Genomic DNA, 23,649 nt, shown 5'->3' on the forward strand with positions numbered 1-23,649 from the left:
AAGAAGTGGGCTGTAGCCCACGAAAGCTTATGCTCTAATAAATTTGTTAGTCTCTAAGGTGCCACAAGTACTCCTGTTCTTTTCTCTGTATAATGAGGATAATATCTACCTACCTACAGGGGTGTTGTGAGGTTAAATATGTTAAAAATTAGGAGCTGCTTAGATCCTGTGGTAAGGGAGGGTCCATATGACCAGTTAAGATAGACTCTACCTCAGGTTTCTTGTGTGACCTTGGGCACATTCATCTCTCTGGGCCTCAGTCCCCATAGGGTAGATGTTATCCCAATGTTACCAATCTCACAGGAGTATTGTGATGATACATTTATTAATGTTTGTGAGGCACCATATCAAAACATTCCTTGACACCAAAAACTCGGTCTCCACTCATTTCTAAATGCCAAAATTCCAAACAGCTGGCCCCCAGCCAGATGCCAAAACCTCCAGATTTCCCTCCATAACAAAAATAGGTCACATTTTGAAAATGGGAAATTTTGGGGAAAGCATAAATTGAAAAGCTTCCTCAAATTGCAATTTGTATTGAATTTAACATGAAAACGACAGAAGACGATATTGGAGGTACTGCACTAAATCAAATAAAGAACTTGCCCCTCTTCTTGAATTTAGCTGAAGCTGCCATCAATATGTTAGTGTGATGCAAAAATTCAGAGCCGCTGTGCTGGAGAAATCTGTGGGTCCTGCAGAATTCAGGTCCTGAGCATTTAGGAAACTTGATTATTAGTTTTCAGTCATAGTCTTAGCTACTGAGCTTATTCTGGACAGTGCTAAAAAAAACCTTTCATATTAGAGAATTGTTAATTAAGGCATTTAATGACCATGCGTCAATCCTTGCTCCATTGAAGTCAATGGAAGTTTTGCCATTGACTTCAATAGGAGCAGACTTCACCCCATATCTGCCAGTGTTGAGCAAATACTTTACATTGAACTCCTATAGATTGAGTGATGGATTCTGCTCAGTAACTCTCCTCCATTGTACTCCATGCGCCTTCTGCTTTTTGGTAAACTTTTTACCAAATGTCTTTCTTGGACTTTGAATGACGAAGTGTAAGCCCCATCTCTTTGTCATATAGGCTGTCTAGGTGTTTATATTGCATCCATCACCATAGTGTGCCCCAGTATACTCATCTAAAGAAATAACAATATCTCAATACAAACATCACAACACAATGGCAGGATGTCTCAGTATGGTTATTCTGTGGCTCTACACTTTGTCCTCTCCCTCCCCTGCCCCTAAGACAGGCTACTAGAAGAGAATGGGAGGCATTTTCCCCTCTCTCTTCTTTCCTGTTCCCTATCCCTTCTTGGAACAACAAGAAGAAAGCCTGGGAGCACCAGTTAATTTACTTTAAGTTCCCAATGCCTCATTTGGTCTTCAGTATGGGGACATCTCTATGTTCATCTCTGCTTGCTCTTGAACAAATGTCTGGAAACCTTAGAACAGTGGTCCCCAACCTTTTTAGTGTGGCAGGTGCCTGACGACTAGCCGCTGAGGAGCGTGGCTGCTGGACAAGCAGCCGCCGAAATGCCGCCGAGAAGTAGTGTCATCAAGAGGCATCGCCGCCGAAATGCCGCCAAAAATCAACGGCATTTCGGCGGTGACACTTCTTGACGTTGCTGCTTCTCGGCGGTATTTTGGTGGCTGCTTTTCCGGCGGCCAGTAGGTGGGCGCACATAGAAGCCATGGCTAGCGCCATGGCGCCCGCAGGCACCGCATTGGGGACCCCTGCCCTAGAACTATATGAAGTGCTCCTGAGAGTTGCAGGAAGTTCTGGAGCACAGGCTGGGTTATCCTGTGGTTACAGTGCTTCTACTAAGTTCTGCCTACTGTTGCATTGTATGCTAGACTGACATAGTTTCTTAAAGGATCTGATCCTGTGAACACAAGTCCCATCCCACCCCACTTCAGTGGATTTGTTGATGGGTAGCAGGGCCAGCTCCAGTTTTTTTGCCATCCCAAGCGGCGAAGGGGGGGGGGGGGGGGAGCCGCGACGGGGGGGGGGGGGGGGGGGGGGGGGAAGGCACTTTGGCAGCTGCTCCACTGCGCCACTTCATTCTTCGGCGGCAATTTGGCAGCCGGTCCTTCCCTCCGAGAGGGACTGAGGGACCCGCCGCCAAAGACCCAGACATGCCACCCCCTTCCATGGGCTGCCCCAAGCACCAGCTTCCTGCGCTGGTGCCTGGAGCCGGCCCTGATGGGTAGGTATACTCAATAGTAAGTGTTTTCAAGAACGAGCTCCAAAAAGGTGTGGGACCATATTTTTCTCTGTTGTAACTCCATGGAAGTCCATGAAGGTACATCAGGAATGAGCTTTTGTACACATTTAATTAATCATGTTTGTTACAGTTGTGCCTAGGGACTAACCAAGAGTGGGGCCCCATTGTGCAGTACTCACACAGAGTAGTAGACAGTCCCTATCCTGAGGAGCTTGCAATCTAAATATTTTAAATGGATGTTTATATAAATGGAGTTTTGGGTGCAAATATAGAGTGAAGTCAGTGGGAGTTTTGCCATTGACTTCAATATGACCAGGATTTCACCAATCACATTATTCATACATTACTGCAAAAAATTATTTCAACAACTGAATGAAAACTCATTTGGAGAATCACTTCCAAAGGATTTCAGAAAGGTTAGGATATCTGAATTCTGCTCTGCTTTATTTCAGCTTTATAGAGATAACATAAATGCTGTGTTTTGACAAGAAAACATGTAGTATATGAAGTACCTGCTATACCTATATACTGTAAATTTCATTAATTATTTTATGAATGTGTGTGTTTGTATCTCCAAAGGGCTAACTGGAAAGATCATAAAAGCCATCCTTGACGGGGGTTTTGAAATCTCGGCTTTGCAGTTGGTAAGTATCCTCATGCATTTCATATGTTTCCGTTTCCCATTTAACTGGATCTAGAGCAAAGTTGTATGATTGCCACTTTCTTTAATTTAAAAAAAATCTCAACATAGGAAAGTGGACTGTCAAATTAAAGATGTATTGGGAAGAATGTTGGAAGCCTGGCACTTCTATGTATATCTGTGATGCAGAATGAGTCTCTGTCTTAAGATTTTATACTGCTGCCTCTCATCGTAGTATGTGAGTGCCTTCCACATAAAATCAACAGCAATTATAGAGTCCCTAGTGGACTTAATGGAGTCTCTGGTGCCTCTCCCTTTTTTAGCATCAGAACTGTTTGGGGGTATGTTTTTGTTTGTTTGTTTGATTGGGTGATATGATTGTTGCAAGGTTTTGGGGGAGGGTTGTTTTCATTTTGTGTTTTCATTTTTTTGAAGGGACAGTTATTTTTGTAGATGGTGTGACAAGGTTGTCAACATTAGGATTTTTTTCTTTTAAATTTATGGCTGGTGTATCACTGATGGGGGATGTTGGACTAGTCCAAGTCACTTTGCCTCTCCGTGTCTCAGTTTCTTCATCTGTAAAATGGCAGTAATGATTCTGATGTCTTTTATAGAGCACTTTGAGATCTACTCATGAAAGTGCTAAGTATTAATAATAATCTGCTTACAGTTTTTTTTATATAACATTTAGTGTGAATTTAAGATAGGATTTTCAAAGTTGCCTAAGGGATTTTGAAAATCCCACCCTTAATACTTGTGAAAGCCTTTGAGACTGAAATCATCTATTTGGCCACAGAGCAGTTTCAACATGGGAAGAAGCAAAGCGAACGTTTCCCCCACATAACCCCCACTAATATGCTTCAATCCTGACCTGGAAGGACAGACTCCAGAGTTCAGAAGGTAGTTCAGCCTCCTTGGCCTATTTGCTTGCTCATTGAGACTCCATTAATGGAATCAATTAGTGCAAGCTGAGGTGCTGGGCTTTCTAATCAAATTTGGAATTTAGAGTACTGTTATGGTCAGAAAAGGAACTGTGTAAAAATTGTTTCATTGAACCCATCCTGCTCCTGATTTATCTTTAAGTGGCATCTGCCAACTTCATGGAGAAAATACAATATTTACTGCTTAGTTGTATGGGCTTGCTGGGTTATTGAAGAATGATCTCCAACCTATCTGCCCCGTGCATCATCAGCAAAAGAATTCTTCAAAGCCTTCCTTCCTATCACAGGGGAAACCATCAAAATACATTATGGGGTAAATAAAGAGTATGCTAAATGCTTGCTGGATTTTTCTTCGGAGACAGTTCGGCTAACATTTTCACCCTTTTCCTTTGCATAGTTCAACATGGAACGTGCGAATGTGGAAGAATTCTATGAGATTTACAAAGGTGTTGTAGCTGAATACGCTGTAAGTATCAACTAGAACAGAATCTACTAAAAATAAGATAGCAATTAAGGAGAGGTGGTGACCTCTCTCTGTACTTAGGATTGTGACTAGAGTTCTATCAGGAGTCTGATTTTGAACACTCCCTGAGTTGGTCCAGAATGAACCAATCCATCTGAAATTCCTCATGTATACTCTGAGACAGGAGAATTTTTTGTGGGAAAAGTGGAGGACCATTGGGCCAAGATATTTATGAAATAGAACAGATTGGAAAAACAGAACTGAGCTATTTCACTTTAGTAGAGCTGGTGTAATGTCTAGTTTTATATTGTTGTTGAATGTACTATTTCAAAAGTGGTTTGGCCTAGAAACTCTGTATGTATTTATTCCTTTGTCCTCAGTGGGTCGTGGGGTGTTTGAGTATTTTTATGATGGTTGGGTGGTTAATGTCATATGTAAGTTGATCTGTCTTTTGAATCTCTGTGAAATCGGTGTGGTCCAATAGGCATATTGTAACCTCAGTGGGGTCTGATGTCTGTGTACATTGTAATGCCTTTGAGCACGGGCACTGAAGGCTTCCTGGGTGCCTGTGGACCAATGGGAATATAATAAGGTGACTTTGTATTTCTGCAACACCCTCCCTCTGAGGATTTCAGGGAACTGTGCAAACAGTAATGAAAAGAGACTTATAATGTCCCTGTGAAGTATGTAAGTTATATGGATTGAGGTACCAGCACTCCAAAGGGATCTGGCCATTTGACTTTTATGCCTCAGGGAGTGCTACTGCTGTTAAAAGTGAGATTATTACTTCAGTCTCTGAATCTAAGTGCTTAAGTGACTTTCACCAGTTCACTGGTGAGACTCTCTTTAAATCATCATCAGCAAACATATTTCTTGAATGGTTCACCCTTAGCTCTGAAGTTTATTATAGTTGGCATTGTGGAGGGATGATTGCTGGATGTCCGTGTCACAACCAACTCTTTCTTCAGCAGTTAAGGTTTGACCCTGGTACCGAGTATTGAGAATATTTGCAAGAAAATGAGCTGGCCATCGTGCTTGTCCCATTCGTTTTTTTAATGCTTGTAATTTAACTCTGTCATTGCATATTTCTCTTTTTAAGATCTCACTCAGTTCCTTCTAAATTTCAACAGAGTCAGCAATAAAGCAGCTATTTCCCTGCAGTTTGTTCAAGGCTACCGAAATAGGCTTCAGGGTACTCAGCATGTGTTCAATGTTTCTCTTAAGCCCAATGTTGAGAACTTTGGCTGTGATCGTGCTATCTATTTGTTCACGATTTTGTTCACAAAATGTCATCAGATTAGGCCAGTTCTTGATCTAGTGCTCAAAACAGTTCACTACTGAGTTCCATCGCACATCTTGTGGGAGAGTTAGCTTGGTTCCTCCCACTTTTTTCAGGGCAGCTGCTGCAAAGTGATTGTTACGGAAGAATTTTGCAATTTCAACAACATTAGCCTTTATTTCTGGAACACTGAAATCTTTGGCTCGGAGGTGCATCAAATGAGCACTGCAACCATATATTATTAGCTTGGGACTCTCTTCTAAATAATTTCTTCTCATCTTAGATACATTTGCAGCATTGTTTGTGACCAAGCTGCATTCTAGACATTTGAATTTTTTTTCACAGTTTATTATAGCTTTTACTGCTACTTCTTGTAAGTATTCTGCTGTGTGTGTATTTCCTGGTGTATCAATTGTTTCTGTAAGGAAGACATTCCCTTCTTCTGTTGTCTCACAAGCACATACAACAGGATCAGTGTGGACATTGCTCCACCCATCAAGACTCAGGTTAACAATTTCACCCTCTAGACTTTTTACACACTGCTCAATTTCTCTTTCAGACACTTTATCCAGCAATTTGCCTGTGACATCTGCTCTGTTGGGTGGACTGCATCCTGGTCTTAATGACTGAACCATGTTAATGAAGTGTGGGTTCTCAATCATACAGAAAGGAGAATTTGTTGCATAAACAAACTGGGAAAATTTTCATCAATTACCTCTTTTTATAATCTCCTGGTTCTTATTACAAACTTATCTATGGTTGTTTTTGGATGATGGAGATTTTTTTTCTTTTTGCTACAGGTGATATACTGTGACTATGTGACATACCATACATGATGTGACTGAAACACTATCATTGGCAGATAACTCTGAAACTATAGAAAATGATGGTGATCTTGAAGGTGGATAGTCTTCAGAATCCTGTATGTTGAGGGTGGATTCTCCTAAACAAAATAAGTCAATGCAGTTATTTAATTATTACCATCCTGCTCATTTAGTATTACTCATTGTAGTATTATCACAGCTATTTATCTTTTATCACAACTGCATCTAAAATGATAGTACCATAGAGTAACAACTATATTTTTTGCTCAAACATGAGAATTCAAGAATAATCCAGAAGGAAGACAGGCAGTCCTTAAGAAACAAGTATGAAATAAAAAAGTTTACCAACCTAAAGATCCTGCATGTTCAGACACGTTCCTTTCATCATCTTCACGCAGCTTCCTCCTGAGAAGGAACACTTCTCATGATGTTAGGTTTCAGAGTAGCAGCCGTGTTAGTCTGTATCCGCAAAAAGAAGAACAGGAGTACTTGTGGCACCTTAGAGACTAACAAATTTATTAGAGCATAATGCTCTAATAAACTTGTTAGTCTCTAAGGTGCCACAAGTACTCCTGTTCTTCTTCTCATGATGTTGTTTCATTCAGGAAACCAGGCCTTGCATTTCTTTGTTGCACTGTTTGCATTTTGCACGCACGCCTGTCTTACCCACAGATAGAGGAACTTCATTAAAATATTCTCAAACTGGGTCTCTTTTATGGCCTGCTGCCATTATAGATTTCCTTTCTAGGGAGAGAATGATGTGGTAGATCTCAAATCAATGAAGGCTACACTCAGAAAGACCTCAAGACTTCTGGAATATGCTGCTCAAACAGTTTCACTTTTGTTTCTACTGCCTGTCTCTCCCTTCTCACATTTATCTCCAGACTTCTTCTCCTTGTCCAGATTTATTCCGCACCCAACAATCTTCTATTCATTGAACTTTTAGAAACTTTGCACTTTTAGAGAGAGGTAAGGGATTGACTCTGTGTACACAAATTTGCAGAGGGACAATAGGGCTGAGGTCTGTTATTTCTCACCTTTATATATTTATTTATTTAAAAACATTTTTGCTGTTAACAAGCATGTTATCTCTGGAGACAAAAATCCACAGTTGGAGAACTGCAAAACTAAACATCTCTGATGGTACCTTCTAGACTGAGCACTGAGTCCCATTGGGTAGAAAGAAAGATTAACCTAAATAATCTATACAGAAGCCCCTGAAACCCCATAAGATTGGGTCCCTAATCCATGAACTATTGGAACTAGTTTACAAAACTTTTCTTAACCATTACATGAATATATTGTCTCATACTATAGAATTAGAATTTATAATCCCTATTCCATGATGAGATATCTTTGAGCTATAATGTATCTTAATTAAAACTATCTTTTGATATCTGAGGGGTATCCATGTTAGTCTGTATCCACAAAAACAACGAGGAGTCCGGTGGCACCTTAGAGACTAACAGATTTATTTGGGCATAAGCTTTCGTGGGTAAGAAACCCCACTTCTTCAGATGCAAGGAGTGAAAATTACAGATACAGGCATAAATATACTGGCACATGAAAAGAAGGGAGTTACCTTACAAGTGGAGAACCAGTGTTGACAGGGCCAATTCACTCAGGGTGGATGTGATCCACTCCCAATAATTGATGAGGAGGTGTCAATACCCAGAGAGGGAAAACTGCTTTTGTAGTGAGCCAGCCACTCCCAGTCCCTATTCAAGCCCAGATTAATGGAGTTAAGTTTGGAAATGAATTGTAGCTCTGCAATTTCTCTTTGAACTCTGTTTTTGAAGGTTTTTTTTGTTGAAAGATGGCTACTCTTAAATGTTATTAAATGTCCAGGGATATTGAAGTGTTCTCCTACTTGCTTCTATATGTTACCATTCCTGATGTCTTATTTGTGTCCATTTATTCTTTTATGTAGAGACTATCCGGTTTGGCCAATGTACATGGCAGAGGGGCATTGCTGGCACATGATGGCATATATCCCATTAGTAGATGTGCAGATGAATGAGCCCCTCATGGTGTGACTGACATGATTGGGTCCTCTGATGATGTCAATAGAGTAGATATGGGGACAGAGAAGGCAACGGGGTTTGTTACAGGGATTAGTTCCTGGGTTAGTGTTTCTGTGGTGTGGTGTGTAGTTGCTGGTGAGTATTTGTTTCAGGTTGGGGCGCTGTCTGTAAGTGAGGACTGGCCTGCCTCCCAAGGTCTGTGAGAGTGAGGGATCGTCAATCTGTTTCCTCACTTCCCCAGGTGGGTATTGTAGTTTTAAGAATGCTTGATAAAGATATTGTAGGTGTTTGTCTCTATCTGAGGGATTGGAGCAAATGCGGTTGTATCTTAGGGCTTGGTTGTAGACAATGGATCATGTGGTGTGTCCTGGATGGAATCTGGAGGCATGTAGGTACGTATAGTGGTCAATAGGTTTCCAGTATAAGGTGGTGTTTATGTGGCTGGCTCACTGCAAAAGCAATTTTCCCTCTCTGGGTATTGACACCTCCTCCTCAGTTATTGAGAGTGGATCACATCCACCCTGACTGAATTGGCCCGGTCAACACTGGTTCTCCACTTGTAAGGTAACTCCCTTCTCTTCATGTGCCAGTATATTTATGCCCGTATCTGTAATTTTCACTCCTTGCATCTGAAGAAGTGGGTTTTTTTACTCTCAAAAGCTTATGCCCAAATAAATCTGTTAGTCTTAAAGGTGCCACCAGACCCTTCTTTATCTTTAGATAGGTTTTTCCCTCAAAAAAATCCAATTTAATTAAAAAAAAAATCCGATTTTTTTTTTAATCCACCCTGATTTGAAGCTAAAATTTTGAGTCAAGACCTCCTGCAAACCCTCTGTGCCTGGAGCACTCAAGTGAAGGAAATGGGATTTCCCCAGGTGGAGGTCTGGTCTTCTCTGAGGTAGAGAGATATAGGAAATCTAGTCCAGATGGTAAGAGAAGGCACTTCCACCAAGAGCAGTGAGGTAGTGCCAGTGCTAGGCAACTGAAAGGAGCAAGGAGGGAAGAAGGAGGAGGACATAAGTCAGGCTATGACCTCCATATATGTGACTCCAATCTCTAGGGCTTTCCATCCTGTTGTGGTATTTGTTCGTTTTTAATATTTTTTAATGACTTAAAAATAATCATCATGACTGGTGAACTATCAGGGCAGAAGCTGTTTCATATGCAAATCCCAGCTTCCTTTTCAAAGGTCTTGTCCTCATTTCCTAGGGATCATCATTGATCATTCAGACCTGGGCTTGGCATACAACTATAAAATGGTCCTTCATGAAAGGAGAAATAGTTGCCAAAGATTCCAGCTTTGCTGGTGTTTCCTCTAACTGCCTAGGGCAGGAGTCCTTAGATAACTGTTAGAAAAAAACAAACCACAAATGATCACTTTGTAAACACAGTTACACGTTTTGGGATGTGCCATTATGCTGTGTACTGCTAGAGCGGGATTCCCAAACCGTGGTAGGTGAGCTTGATGTTCCATCCATTCACTTCACAGCCATTGTTTAAGAAGCTGGTATTTGAACCAATGAACTTTGGAAGCAGCTGCTCTAGAGCTTGTTTCATAGTAATAATACCATCTAGCATTGCACTATAGCTGAAGGCATCTGCTCTTCAACCTTGTGCCTCATAACGCAACCTCGGAATTTGGAATAATCTCACCCCTTGTTGAGTGCTTGTCTTCTTCCTGGGAACACCCTATAATAAAAGTTCTGGGGTGAAATCCTGGCCCCATTAATGTCAAAGGGAGCATGCTATTGACTTCAGTGGGGCAGGATTTCATCAGTGATCTCAAAAGGGATCTCACTGGGAAGTTGCTCTCATTCTGGAAACATAGATTTGAATGTAATTCTCTTTGCATTTAATCTTAATTCTTACATGCTGGGATAGGCATGATCCAGGTTTTTCGGCCACATGCCTCATCTCCTTGTTACCCTTTACTTTCTTGTTCTCTGCTTGCCTCTGGGTTGACCTATGAGCAGCTCATTGCTGAGTGCCAGAATGGTGACATCATAGCCTGTTCTCACCACCTTCACCCATTTCCTGTTCCTGTCTTCCCTTTTCCCCATCCGTTTCAATTCCTTTCATTTGATTTGTTTAAAAAGTGTCTGCCCAGAGCTCTAGGTGCACACACAATCTATTGAGGTCATATGATCATAAGAACCCCTATTAATCTTGTTAGCAAATTACAAATTGGCACCAGTGTCTATAGTTAAAACTCACCTCCCCAAATTAAGACTCTCCTTAAAGAAAGAGGCAGTGTCTAAGGGAGGTAGGACCTAAAGCATGATGTAAGTTTTTATCAGCTAAAACTGACAACTTAGTTTATACAGACTACGTAGGTCAGGTGTATCGTGTCCCCTGTGGGAAATGCTGCTAAGTAAATAGGTTGCTGCATTCTGAACCAGCTGAAGATTCTAAGGCTATGTCTACACTACGCACCTTACAACGGTGAGGTGCGCTGTGTGGTCGCTCTTTATCGCCGGGAGAGCGCTCTCTCCGATACAAAATAAAACCACCTCTAATGAGGGGTGGTAGCTTCATTGCCGGGAGCGCGGCTCCCACCGACGAAGCGCTGTCCACACCGGCGCTTTTTGTCACGAGAACTTTTGTTGTGCGGGGTGTGTTTTTTTCACACCCCTAAGCAACAATTTTTTAGCAACGAAAGTGCCATTGTAGACATAGCTTAAATGTTCTTCAGGTTTAAACCCAAGTACAGCAAGTTGCAGTAACTTAGTCTGAAGGTGACAAAGCTATGGCTCTCTGAAGCAAGATCCATGTGAGGAATGAAAAGGTTGCAACCTCAGGCTAAATGCAGAGAAATAAACGTACTTTGGCAACTGCTGGTACTTGGGCATCCTAAAGAAATTAGAGATCCAACTTATCCTCCATGTTGTGAACCTGAATAACAAAATATGGGTAAATTCTCTCAACTAAGAATGCCGATTATACCCTCTGCCATTTCTTCTTGCTGTTTTCCGCAACATTTCCTAATAATTTCTTCTTGTTTGTGTTTGGATCCAACTTTGGTGTGAAATACAACTCTCGATAACACACTAACAAACTGAAATTTGTTTTAATCTTTTCCTCTTCCAGGAGATGGTTACAGAACTGTGCTCAGGGCCTTGTATAGCGCTAGAGATCAGGCAGCTTGATCCTCAGAAAGTATTCAGAGACTTCTGTGGGCCTTCTGATCCTGTAAGTTACTTGTTTAAAGAGAAATATTTGAAAGGTGATATTCTATATGTCAAACTTAAACATTGCAGCATTGCTCTGTTACTGTATGTGTTTTTCACTTTCCTTTGAAACATTTAGCCATTGGCCACTGCTTGAAGCCAGATACTAGACTAAGCGGATCAGTGGTCTCAAACTGTAGGTAATCCACCGATCCTAGGTAAACAAAGTAATAAAATTACCAAAAGAATACTTATGTGAAAATACAGTGTCAAGATAAAAGTCATCTTGGTAATTGTTTTCATCAATTTTCACTGGACGGCAAAGCACTACAACAGTTAACAAAAAAAAAAATGGGCTGATTCTCCTTTCAGGCCAGAGTAAATCAGTGTTACTCCACTGAAGTCTGTGGCAATCCCCTGGTATCTTAACTGGTGAGAGGAGACTCTCGGGGTATGTCAACACTGCAACGTAAGCCCATGCTTGATCCTGGGCTCAAGCCTAACCCTCCTTGTGTCTACACTGTAATTGCACTAATCGAGGGCTTGGTCCCAGGACTCTGCAGGGCTAGAAGGCCTGAGCTTGAGTTAAGCCGAGACCTGAGTCTGAGCCCTTTTGCTTTGCATTGTAGATGCGGCCCCGCTTGATTTGGGTCCCTGGTGTCAGCCAGAAGTATCCCACAGATCCATGGAACAACTTCCTTAGTCCTCTCTGTCCTAACAATCTGCAATCCACTCCACTGAAAACAGAAGACTTTTTCAAATGGCAGCAGCTTAGGTCAGCATTAACCCATTCTCTTCTGATCTGCAAGCACACTATCAGAGGGTCTCCTGGATTTGCAATGGAGAGTGAACCGATCAATCCTTTTGCAAAAAGTGCTGCTTCCTGGTAATGTGCAGGGCAGGTAGTAAAGTTTTCCCACAGTGCACCACAGTTCTAGGGCTAGAGTAGCCACCTTCTGGGGGGGGGAAGGGAGGATGCTGGGATGTGATTACTTTGTCTTGGGTCTGTGCACTGCAGTGTGGATGTCAGAGTCCAAGGTTGTAGCACAGGTTAAAATACAACGTAGATGCTCGGCGCGGCACCGCCCCCATGGCCGCGATCTAATACAAATCAGCTGACTCAAGTCCCACTAACCCTGGGTTCATAGGTGAGTAGGGGGGCATGCGGGGTCAAGTGCCCCTGCCTGATTTCTGCTTGTCCTGGAGGGCAGAAGGGTAGAGGGAGAGGAGCTCTGTCAGGGCCGGCTCCAGGGTTTTGGCCGCCCCAAGCAGCCAAAACCAAAAAAAAAAAAAAAAAAAAAAAAAAAAAAGCCGCGATCGCAATCTGTGGCGGCAATTCGGCAGGAGGTCCTTCACTTCCAGGCGGAGTGACGGACCGTCCGCCGAATTGCCGCGGAATACCTGGACCTGCCACCCCTCTCCGGAGCGGCCGCCCCAAGCACCTGCTTGAGAAGCTGGTGCCTGGAGCCGGCCCTGGCTCTGTCCTTCTCCCACTGCGCCTGCCCCTCAGCACGCTCAGTCCCTGTCCCTGGCAGTCAGGCTCAGGCAGGGAGCAGAAGGGGCAGGACCAGCCACTTCTCACACCAGCTGCTCTGGGTCGCTGCTCTGTGCAGCGCAGCAGCTGCCTGAGAGCCTGGCTGGGGAGGTGGCAGCAGTGAGCCGCCCTGCCTGCCCAGACCTGGCTGCCGGGAACAGAGGCCGAGTGAGCTGGAAACATACCAGGAGGGAGAGGGGACTCTGGTTTGCTCAGCCCCTGTCCCTGGTAGCCAGGCCTGGGCGGGCAGGGTGGCTCACCGCTGCCACCTCCCTAGCCAGGCTCTCTCTCAGGTAGCCACTTAGCTGCACAGAGTCAGCGACCCAGAGCAGCTAGCTTCAGCATGTGAGAAGCGGCTCCATCCCATTCCCCGCCCGGGCCCAACTGCCAGGGAGAGCAGCCGAATGTGCCGGGGTGGAGGTGCAGCAGGAGAAGGACAGAGCACCTCCCACCCACAGGTAACTGTGGGGGGCAGGGAGAGCGTGGTGACCTTGGGCTGGGCGGGGGCGGGGAGGGCAAGTCGCTGGGCAGAGGAGACACATGGGACAATCACATGTCCTCCCCCTTTAGATTGTTCCCCCAAGTATCAGGAGGTACAGTAGCTCCTCACTTAACGTTGTAGTTATGTTCCTGAAAAATGCAACTTTAAGTGAAACGATGCTAAACTAATCCAATTTTCCCATAAGACTTAATGTAAATGAGGGGGGTTAGGTTCCAAGGAAATTTGGGGGGGGGCAGACAAAAGGCATTATATACTGTACTGTACTGTGGTGGGGAGGTGCCCCTGGCTTACCCCTGGGGCTCAGGGCTGGGAGTGCAGGGTCTGGGAGGGAGTTAGGGTGCGGGAGGGTGCTCAGCGTGGAGGGTGGGGTCTGGGAGGGAGTTAGGGTGCGGGAGGGCGCTCAGGGTGGAGGGTAGGGACTGGGAGGGAGTTAGGGTGCGGGAGGGCGCTCAGGGTGGGGGTGCAGGAGGAGGCTCAGGGCTGGGGCAGGCAGGAGATGCAGAGCACTTACCTGGGGCAGCTCCTGTTTGGTGCAGGAGGTGTGCAGGTGACTCTGTGCAGCGCGGCACCGCCCCCATAGCGATTCTGGGAACCGCGATTTCCCCTTCAAAGCGCCGCTTCTCTCCGGCCGGCTTTGAAGGGGAAAGCGCCACTTCTCTCAGGCCGCTGGCTGCGTGGCTGTCCCTGCTCCTCCTGAGTCATCCGGCCCGTGCTCGCAGGGCCGCATTCCGAAAGGGGCTTTAGAGCTGCAGGCCGGGGCCCCCTTAGCCCAGGGCCCTGCAGCCCTTAAAGCCCCTGCGTTCTGGGTGGCCCTGCCCGCCGGGGGAGGGCAGGGACGGGGCAGCTTCCCTGCTCGCACGCTGGCTCCCTCCCTCCCTCCCAGAAACTCCTAAGCACCGCCAAACAGCTGTTTGGTGGCGGGGGAAGCGCTGGGAGGGAGGGAGGAAGGGATGGGGAGGAGGCGGAGAAGAGGAACTTGTGCAATGCTCCCTTGTAAAGTCAGCCAAACGACGTTATAAGGGAGCATTGCACAACTTTAAACGAGTATGTTCCCTAATGGAGCAGCGACGTAACTTTGAAACAACGTTAAGCGAGAGGACGCTAAGTGAGGAGTTACTGTATGAGTCGTCTATGCCTGGGCTTACGTTGCAGTATAGACATATCCTGAGTCCCCATGTTCATTGTAGGAAACAAAAAGCTTGAATTCTGTAGCCCTGCTTGTAATATGATTATTGTTATAGGCTTTATTATGTATTTATTTGAGTGCCACCAATGTACATGATGCTGTACAGAACAGAGAGGTAGAGACAGTCCCTATCCCGTTTTTGACTAACCAGACAATAAGGTGCAGACAAAAAGACACCAGAGAGCATCCAGAAGACAAAATGACAGTCCCTAGGCAGTGCAGTCAGGGCTTTGTATTTTAATATTATGGTATGATGATTTAGTTGTAATTTGGCAGTTTCCAATGCTCAGTATTTTATAGATTTACACTTGAAGAAGAGAACAAGTTCTTTAGAGTTTATTGCTCAGTAGATTCACGTTTAACATTAGAGAAGGCAAATATTGGGGGAATTATTTAAATAATTTTTGCTAATTTCTAATTACTTTTCCATTTGGCCATGTTAAATGTTCCATTTCTTGTACTCTGTTACTCTAGTATGAGCAGAGCATAAGCCCAGTTATTTGACCTATATTTAAATGAAGGTAAGTCACTTCTCTCAATAGCAGTTCACACAGTATACTGCTCCTGTGGTTATCCCAAATGCCATTAATGGCGGGTTTCTGATTACTTGAACTCTTTGAAAGATTGGGGTTGTCATTTTATTTTTTTGTTTGTTTTTCATGTTTATGCTGGTTTTGTTTAACCCTTGGCATGATACTGCTGATACTGGAAGGTATCCACAAACTAGCAGTCTTAAAGTTATTAAAGATAAATCCAACATGCTCATAACACTTGTAGTTCTGTATGATGATAATGGTTATAATGGAATCTCCTGTTTCAGGGCTTCGAGCAGAGGTTAGGAAGGAATTTTTTGCCCCAGTGCACAATTATAATCTCTGTGTTTTGAGTTTTGTTGTTGTCCCCCCCCCTCATTCCCCTGCCTCTAAAGCATCAGAGATCTGCCATGGCTAGTGAAGGTGGGCTAGGCCAGTGGTATGAAAATCCTCTGTTTTAGATGGCTGGCTGGTGTGTCTTGCTCACATGCTCAGGATCTAACTGATTGCCAGATTTGGGATCAGAAAGGAATTTCCCCAGGTTAGATTGTCAGGGACCTTGGCTATGTTTCATCTTCCTCTACAGTGTGGGTTGTGACTTGTCTGCTAGGATCATCTGGGTATATTTCATCTACTCAATTCCTGGCCATCATAGGGCTTCGGGCATTGGTTGTGCCTCAGTCTTTCCTTTTCTCTGCCTGTGGTACACATCAGTATACTCTCCTGAGGAGTAAAATGTTTTGGTTTAACTGAAGGCATTAGGCTCAACTTAGGTGGAATTTAATGGCATGTGATATACAGGAGGTCAGACTAGATGATCTAATGATTTCTTCTGGCCTGAAGCTCTATGAAACTATTTATCTAAGGTCTTCACATAGCTTCCATTACCATAGTACCTGAGTGAGTCACAATCTTTAATGTATTCATCCTCACAACACTCCTGTGAGGTAGGGAAGTGTTGTTATCCCCATTTTACAGACGGGGAAGTGAGGCACAGAGAGACTAGTTGATTTCCCCAAAGACACACCAGAAACCTGTAGCTGAGCAGGGAATTGAATCCTAGTCTCCTGAGTCCCAAGCTAGTGCTCTAACCATTGGATCATCTTGGATATTTGTTTGTGTGGTTCCTTTTTACCTGGTAGCAACACTATGTGTAGAGTGAAAATAAGCATGATTCTACATGCATTAGAAACAGATGTTTTAGGTTTTGGACATTGGCTTCATACTGCTTGCTTTAATGGTATGTTAGATAAGTTGTGTACTTCCATCTCCACTGTTTGTTATAGGAATCACCTTAAATCAATTCCTTATCCACATACAGTATAAATGCACAGGGACAGAGTTGCTTTCAGGAGTGTCTTTGCTTACAATTTATCTGTCTAGTTAGATAATGTTTGCAGCTTGTCCTTGACAAAACGTGGTTAAAGTATCACATTTTTATCATCCCCAATCTACATAGTCAGGAAAGCTACTGACTAAACATTGTGGTTGCAATGTCTGCCTCGGGTAGTGGTAGTAGAAACCAGAAAAGCAATTTCCCGTCTAACAAGGTCATGTAGAGTCTTAGAGCTTCATGAACTGATATTTTAATGCTTAGAGAGAGGGTAAATATTTAAAGTGTCCCATATATAGTACATTGTCATTCAGATACCTGAGTTCGTGTGTGTGTGTGTGTGTGTGTGTGTGTGTGTGTGTGTGTGTATAAAATAAAAAAATCTGATTTTGTCCTATACGGTTCAATTATCTTGAAGAGTTAGTTTCAAGCTTCATTACTTTAGATTTTGTTTTCTGTTCAATGTGGTGTTTCAGTTTTGATGTGAAAATAACTTTTTTTTTTTTTTTATATTTTAACATTTGTTGACTGGGAAAGATTTAAGTGTTTTTCTCATTCTCTCATATAAATGCACCTTTCACATTTAGTTATTATGTTTCAGATCAATGAGATGTTTTTTATTTAAACTTATTGTGGTAACTTTCAATCAGCACTGCTGTCCAGGAGATAAAATCCTGGAGCAATTCTAAAATCCTGGGACAGTGCCAATGTCCTTTGACAGACTCAGGACAGAAGGACCTAAATTGACTCTGATTTATGAAGTCTAGTGACCTTAACATGTGTGAAGAAGTTTGGCATATAAATACCAAAGTTTAAAGGCATTTGAGAACAGCCAATCAAGCATTTTATGCAGCATGTTCTTAACTACTAATGTTAACAATGCGCTGTGGCATATTGTGCACACATGTTCATATCTAATGCACTGCCTCCTGATAAAAAAATACAACCTGCTATAAACCAAGACAAGGGCAAAGTCTGGAATTATGGCACAAAACATAAAGGGCCAGATTGTGCCACCCGTGCTCATGTTGAATAGTCCTTTACTCCACTAGTTGTCTCATTTGAAGTCAACGAGACCGCTCTTGAAGTAAGGTGCTACTCAAGGTCAGTAAAGGCATTGGACTCTGACCCATATGGATGTTGCCTTCGTTTATATGTGGCAAATTGTCTCTCTGATATGTAACGAATGTAATAATTACTACAAATGTGGCAATTCACATTTTTAAAGTGGTCTTAAAGACCCTAATGATAACATCTCCCTGAAGCTGGCGTAGGCATCCAGAATGGTGTCCAATCACGCACATTCTCTGCCTGTGGCATATAATAGTCTAGTCTTCTATGGGCTGTAATATTTAGGTCTCATTTCAGTTGCTGGGTTTAGCGTGCAGGTGCTGGGTGGTGTCAGTGGCCAGTGATATCAGGAGGTCAGACTACTGGCCTTTGAATTATATGACATCAGTAGTGGTGGACAAAAATATATGTGGCCTGGGTTTCACAAAATCAAAATGAGATTGTTGTTTGGACCTCAGTCTCATTTTGTCTGAGCCCCCAAAGTCTTGGGGTGAGGAGGAGTGAGGACAAGTGATTAACTTTCTTTGGTCCCCAACATAGAAACGGTAGGAACAGCTCTAAATGCACAAAACCAGTAATTAGTGCACAATGCTAAAACAGGAATGAAATGTGTGCCATTTGCTGTGACTGGATCATTTTTGGTGACACTTCTGCAAAGAAAAGACTCTCTCATTGTAAAAAGAATGTCTTGTTGCCATAGGGGAAGATTTCAGACAGAAAACTTGCTGTTTTGAGCTGTTTTGTTGTTGTATACTAGTGTAGTCTGTATGCTGGGACAGCATTGCCAAAGATTTTAGTGGATTTTGTGATATAGGTATTTGCCTACAAGTAACTGGGCTAAAACCAACCCACTGTAACTGACCTAACTGTAGGGATCACTGGGAGTGCTGTGATACAACAGTCCCTTGTAAATATTTGGTAGTGTGGAGGGAAATGCAGTTACAGGGAACGAAGTACAGTCTGCACTCCAGGAACTAGGTTCTACAGATTTTTGCCCATATCTGGTAAATAACCGGTGAGTTGTTGCTAGAGCTGGCAAAGGGAAAAAGGTGTCTTAGACCAGAGGTCAGCAACCTTTCGGAAGTGGTGTGCGAGTCTTCATTTATTCACTCTAATTTAAGGTTTCGCGTGCCAGTAATACATTTTAACGTTTTTAGAAGGTCTCTTTCTATAAGTCTATAATATATAACTAAACTATTGTTGTATGTAAAGAAAATAAAGTTTTTAAAATGCTTAAGAAGCTTCATTTAAAATTAAATTAAAATGCAGAGCCCCCCGGACCGGTGGCCAGGACCTGGGCAGTGTGAGTGCCACTGAAAATCAGCTTGTGTGCCGCCTTTGGTACGCGTGCCATAGGTTGCCTACCCCTGTCTTAGACAAATGACAATTAAAAATAATCACAATAGTTTGTAAATCTACCTGTAGGAGGCAATCAAGTAGAGAGGCACAAGGATATCCTCTTCCCTTTCAGACCTAGTATTTAGGGTGCTCCTGCTAGCCCATTCTTCTGTTAGAGGGCAATTAATTATTGGCCTGTGGAACCCACTGGCCAGGGTTCAGTTCCCTCAGCAGTGGTCTCTTTAGGGGGCCTTTCCTTGTTCTCCTGCCAGCCAGCTGCAGTGTTTGCCTCTCATTGTCTGCTTGGACTGCTTTACTTAGGGTTTCCTTCACAGTCAATTGCCAGGCTATTGCCTGAACCAGCTGCTATCACAGTCCAACCCTCTGTCTGTCTCCTTGAGTCTGATCTTCTGTCACTTCTTGGTCATGCTAGTAACAGGTTGCCATCTATGGATACTGAAATGTGTTTCTACAGCTCCTAGAATGACAAATAGCCCAATCTTTTCCCTTCTGCTTGTTCTAGGGGACTAGTGAGTTGCCCAATCAGAGGCCAGCAAGTTCATTACAATGCCCATTTTAATATTTTTTCTTCATGCTGTTAAAATTATAACCTAGATTTTCTAAGCTAGGTGCATAAAGTTGGGAACCAACTCCATATATGGGCATCTAAATAAAAATCCTGATTTTTTTTTCCAGAGGTGCTCAGCACCCATTGAATTTGTTGGAAGTTTGGACTTTGAGCACATATGAAAAATAAGGCATTTTTATGTAGGTGCCTGAATATGAATTATGGATGGGATTTTCAGAAGTGTCTAGGTGACCTGAAAGCACAAGTCCCATTGAAGATTGGTGTGCCTAAATCACACAGGCACTTTAAAAACCCTGCCTCTTAACTTTAGACACCCAAATTTGAAATTTATTTTTTATAATCCTGGATGTAGCTATACCATTTCATTTATCTGTTAATGTGGTTCTGATGAACAAAGAAATGTAATTTGGAGGCAGATTAGGGTAGACCTTAACTTTGTCCTCTTGCCACTGGTACCAATAGAATACGTTGATTATGAAGCTATGTCACTTGCCTGAATCTTGTTTCCATTAGATTACAGTATATAGTGTCTCTGAAATTCTGTATAAACTGAGTTAACCCATCATGTCTCAAACTGTAATAAAGAACCAATTTTCAAAAAGAAAACAGAATTTAACAGTTGGCTTGCCGAACATTTTCTATTTGCAAGTCACTGTCAAACACTATTATAACTTTCAGAGTGGTAGCCGTGTTAGTCTGTATGAGCAAAAACAACGAGGAGTACTTGTGGCACCTTAGAGATTAACAAATTTATTTGGGCATAAGCTTTCGTAGGCTAAAACCCACTTCATCAGATGCATGCAGTGGAAAATACAGTAGGAAGATAGATATAGATATATAGATATAGATACACACACAGACACACATACAGAGAACATAAAAAAATGGGGGTTGCCATACCAACTCTAAAGAGACTAATCAGTTAAGGTGAGCTATTATCAGCAGGAGAAAAAAAATCTTTGGTAGTGATAATCAGTATGGCCCATTTTAAACAGTTGACAAGAAGGTGTAAGTAACAGTAGGGGGAAAATTAGCATGGGGAAATAGTTTTTAGTTTGTGTAATGACCCATCCATTCCCAGTCTTTATTCAAGCCTGGTTTAATGGTGTCCAGTTTACAAATTAATTCCAGTTCTGCAGTTTCTTGTTGGAGTCTGTTTTTGAAGTTTTTTTGTTGAAGAATTGCGACTTTTAGGTCTGTAATTGAGTGTCCAGAAAGGTTGAAGTGTTCTCCAACTGGTTTTTGAATGTTTTTGAATGTTATAATTCTTGACATCTGATTTGTGTCCAGGTTAGATATTAGAAAACACTTTCCAACTCTCCCTTGCTGCAGATTAAGCCCATTACTTCTTGTCCTACCTTCAGTGGACATAGAGAACAATTGATCACAGTCCTCTGTATAACAGTCCTTAACGATAAAGACTATCAGATCCCTCTTCAGTCTTCTTTTCCCTAGATTAAAAATGCCCAGTGTTTTAATCTTTCCCCCTTAGACCAGAAAACTTTTTATCATTTTTGTTGCTCTTTTCTGGACTCTTTTCAATTTGTCTACATCTTTCCTACAGCGTGGCACCCAGAACTAGACACAGTACTCCAGCTGAGGGCCTCACCAGTGCTGAGTAGAGAGGGACAATTACCTCCCATATCTTACATGCAAAACTCTTATTAATACATCCAAGAATTATATTACCCTTTTTTGCAACCACATCATAATGTTGGCTCATAATTACTTAATGGTCCACTATAGCCCGTAGATCCTTTTCAGGAGTACTACCAGCTAGCCAGTTACTCCCCATTTTATGTTTGTGCATTTGATTTTTCCTTCCTAAGTGAAGCACTCAGCACTTGTCTTTATTGAATTTCATCTTGTTGATTTCAGACCAATTCGCCGATTTGTCAGGGTCATTTTAAATTCGAAACCAGGTCACAATGCCACACACTCGCTGAAATTTGGCCTGGCTGCCCTTTTGTCATGCCAGGAGGCATGCCACCCTCTACCCCCATTTAAAAAGTAGAGGAGAAACTATCCTTTGGTGTTCCGCCCCCTTCTTCCCCTTCACCCCCCGCCGTCTCCAGCACCTATAGTGGTAAGTGCTCAAAAAGTTATATAAATGAGAACAGGCTTTGTGACTGTGGTGCATGTAACTGTGTAACTTGTGATTTTGTTTCCCATGTACTGCACCTTTAAATATTTGTCATGCAAGACAGCTGCCACTCTAGGATACTGAGTTGATGCAGCACGTTGCACCAAATATACATACCAGGCTTTCATGGAGGCTTTCGTTTTGGTCTTTTTTTCTGTTTTTCTTAATCTAAAATAAGTATTTGTGCTGAAAGTACCATATATGGCTATCCTACGTGTATGGAAAAACGTTGTGAATAGAGACAGTACATCACAGAGGAGTTAAGTGACAGCAAGTCCATGACAGAGCTGGGAGTAGAACCCCAGATTACCTGACTCATTTCCTTGCTTTGATAGCACAAAAATTCTCCCAGACTGAGAATAAATAACCTCAGAACATGGGGATGGAACTGTACCAGGAAGCCACTAAAGAGACATTGCCAACAACAGGAATTTAACAGACACATAGTTCTTAATTTCTGCTTGTCATGAAGTCACAGGGACTGGTCTATGCCCCAATCTATACCCAGTCTCCTGGGAATGACCCCTTTAGTGTTCCAGGCCCCACAGACCTACACAGTTCCACAGAGGCAGGCCCCTGGCCTCCAAGATTCCAGCACCAGCAATCCCTGTTTCTCACCATGGCTCCCTGCAGTGAATCCAGCTGAATCAGACTCCTGCGGGAGGCTAGTACTATACCCCTTCAGGGCGCAATGTTCTCAGTGAGTATTTGCAATGACACCGCAGTCTTTTCTGAACAAGGTAACAATTTATTAGTCAATTTATTCTGGGTACAGAATCTGAAAGTCCTTAGGTTAGCACAGAGAGGCAAAAATTAAGCCGTAGTCCATCCTGGCCAAACCAGTGTCATGATGAGCCAGACATGTTTTAATGGACTACAACTCCAGCTCTTTCCCCCAGCCCCCCTTTGTCTCCTCTGGTCTTGGCTCCTGAATCCCTCCAAAAATGCTCTCCTTCCTCTGTTTTGAGCCAGTTTTTTAATAACTCTACTCATTCCTCCCCTGACCCCACCCCCGGCAGCTGGGTGACACAGACGACATCTCTGGTCTCTTGCCCTGTTCCAAGAGCAGTGCTAACCTTTTTGCACCCACTGGGTAGCAATGCAATGTACAGAGGGAAACTGAGGCATGCCTAGGATTCATAAAAATGTTACAGAAAATTCCCACGGCGTCACCCTGCTCTTGACCCTTTGTAACCCTTTGCTCTTCAAAAGCAACAGTTTCCCCTTACTAGTTTTGGTTTGTCTATGTCAGGAAAACACTGGTAGTTCCACCCCCAAGGAGCACAAACCTCTATAGCTTTTTTGCTGGTCATAAGCATAAAGGAAAGATATGAAGAATAGTATGAGGCCAATATGGCTCCATCAGGAGCTCTTTAATTACCCAAACATCATAAAGGGATCCTACAAAAAGTGGAAACATGGACAAATTTGGCCTGTTTGGGTTTCTTGCCCTTCTCCCCCACGCCTCCTTTTGCAGTCCTTCTGGTGCCCTTGCTTACCACAGATATTTATTAATTGTACTATGGTATTGTCAAGGTGCCGCAGTGAAGATCAGGACTCTGTTAAACTGAGTACTGTATGTACATGTAGTAAGAAATAGTTTACAGTCTAAATAGACAATACCGACAAGTGGTGGGAGAAAGAAAGGAAATATTATTCCCATATTACGGATGGGAAACTGAGTCACCAAGAGATAAAGTGACTTGTCCAAGGTTGCACAGGAGGTCTGTGGTAGGGCTGGGACATGAACCCACATTTCTCAAGTCTCTGTCCAGTGTGTCTTAATCACAAGACCATCTTTCCTCTCTAATATCCATAGATATCCATGCTTTTGTCTCCTCCAGCCTGGA

At 42.9% G+C, this 23,649-nt stretch overlaps 1 protein-coding gene across 3 annotated transcripts in view; it reads left to right on the forward strand.

Annotated features, from left to right (window-relative positions):
• Positions 1–23,649, forward strand: part of NME7 (NME/NM23 family member 7) — a 172,685-nt gene that overhangs the window by 104,015 nt on the left and 45,021 nt on the right. For 2 of the 3 annotated variants that reach the window (XR_004648150.1, XM_034789633.1), the window contains exons 8-10: positions 2,812–2,876; positions 4,211–4,279; positions 11,491–11,592. Coding sequence is in view for 1 of the 3 variants with exons in the window: in XM_034789633.1 (XP_034645524.1) it covers positions 2,812–2,876; positions 4,211–4,279; positions 11,491–11,592 (236 nt within the window). In the remaining 2 variants the exon portion in view is untranslated. The remainder of the gene's footprint in view (positions 1–2,811; positions 2,877–4,210; positions 4,280–11,490; positions 11,593–23,649) is intronic. The other variant, XR_004648151.1, reaches the window with a different exon arrangement.

Source organism: Trachemys scripta, chromosome 1, assembly GCF_013100865.1.
Source record: "Trachemys scripta elegans isolate TJP31775 chromosome 1, CAS_Tse_1.0, whole genome shotgun sequence".
NCBI classification, from domain to species: Eukaryota; Metazoa; Chordata; order Testudines; family Emydidae; genus Trachemys; species Trachemys scripta.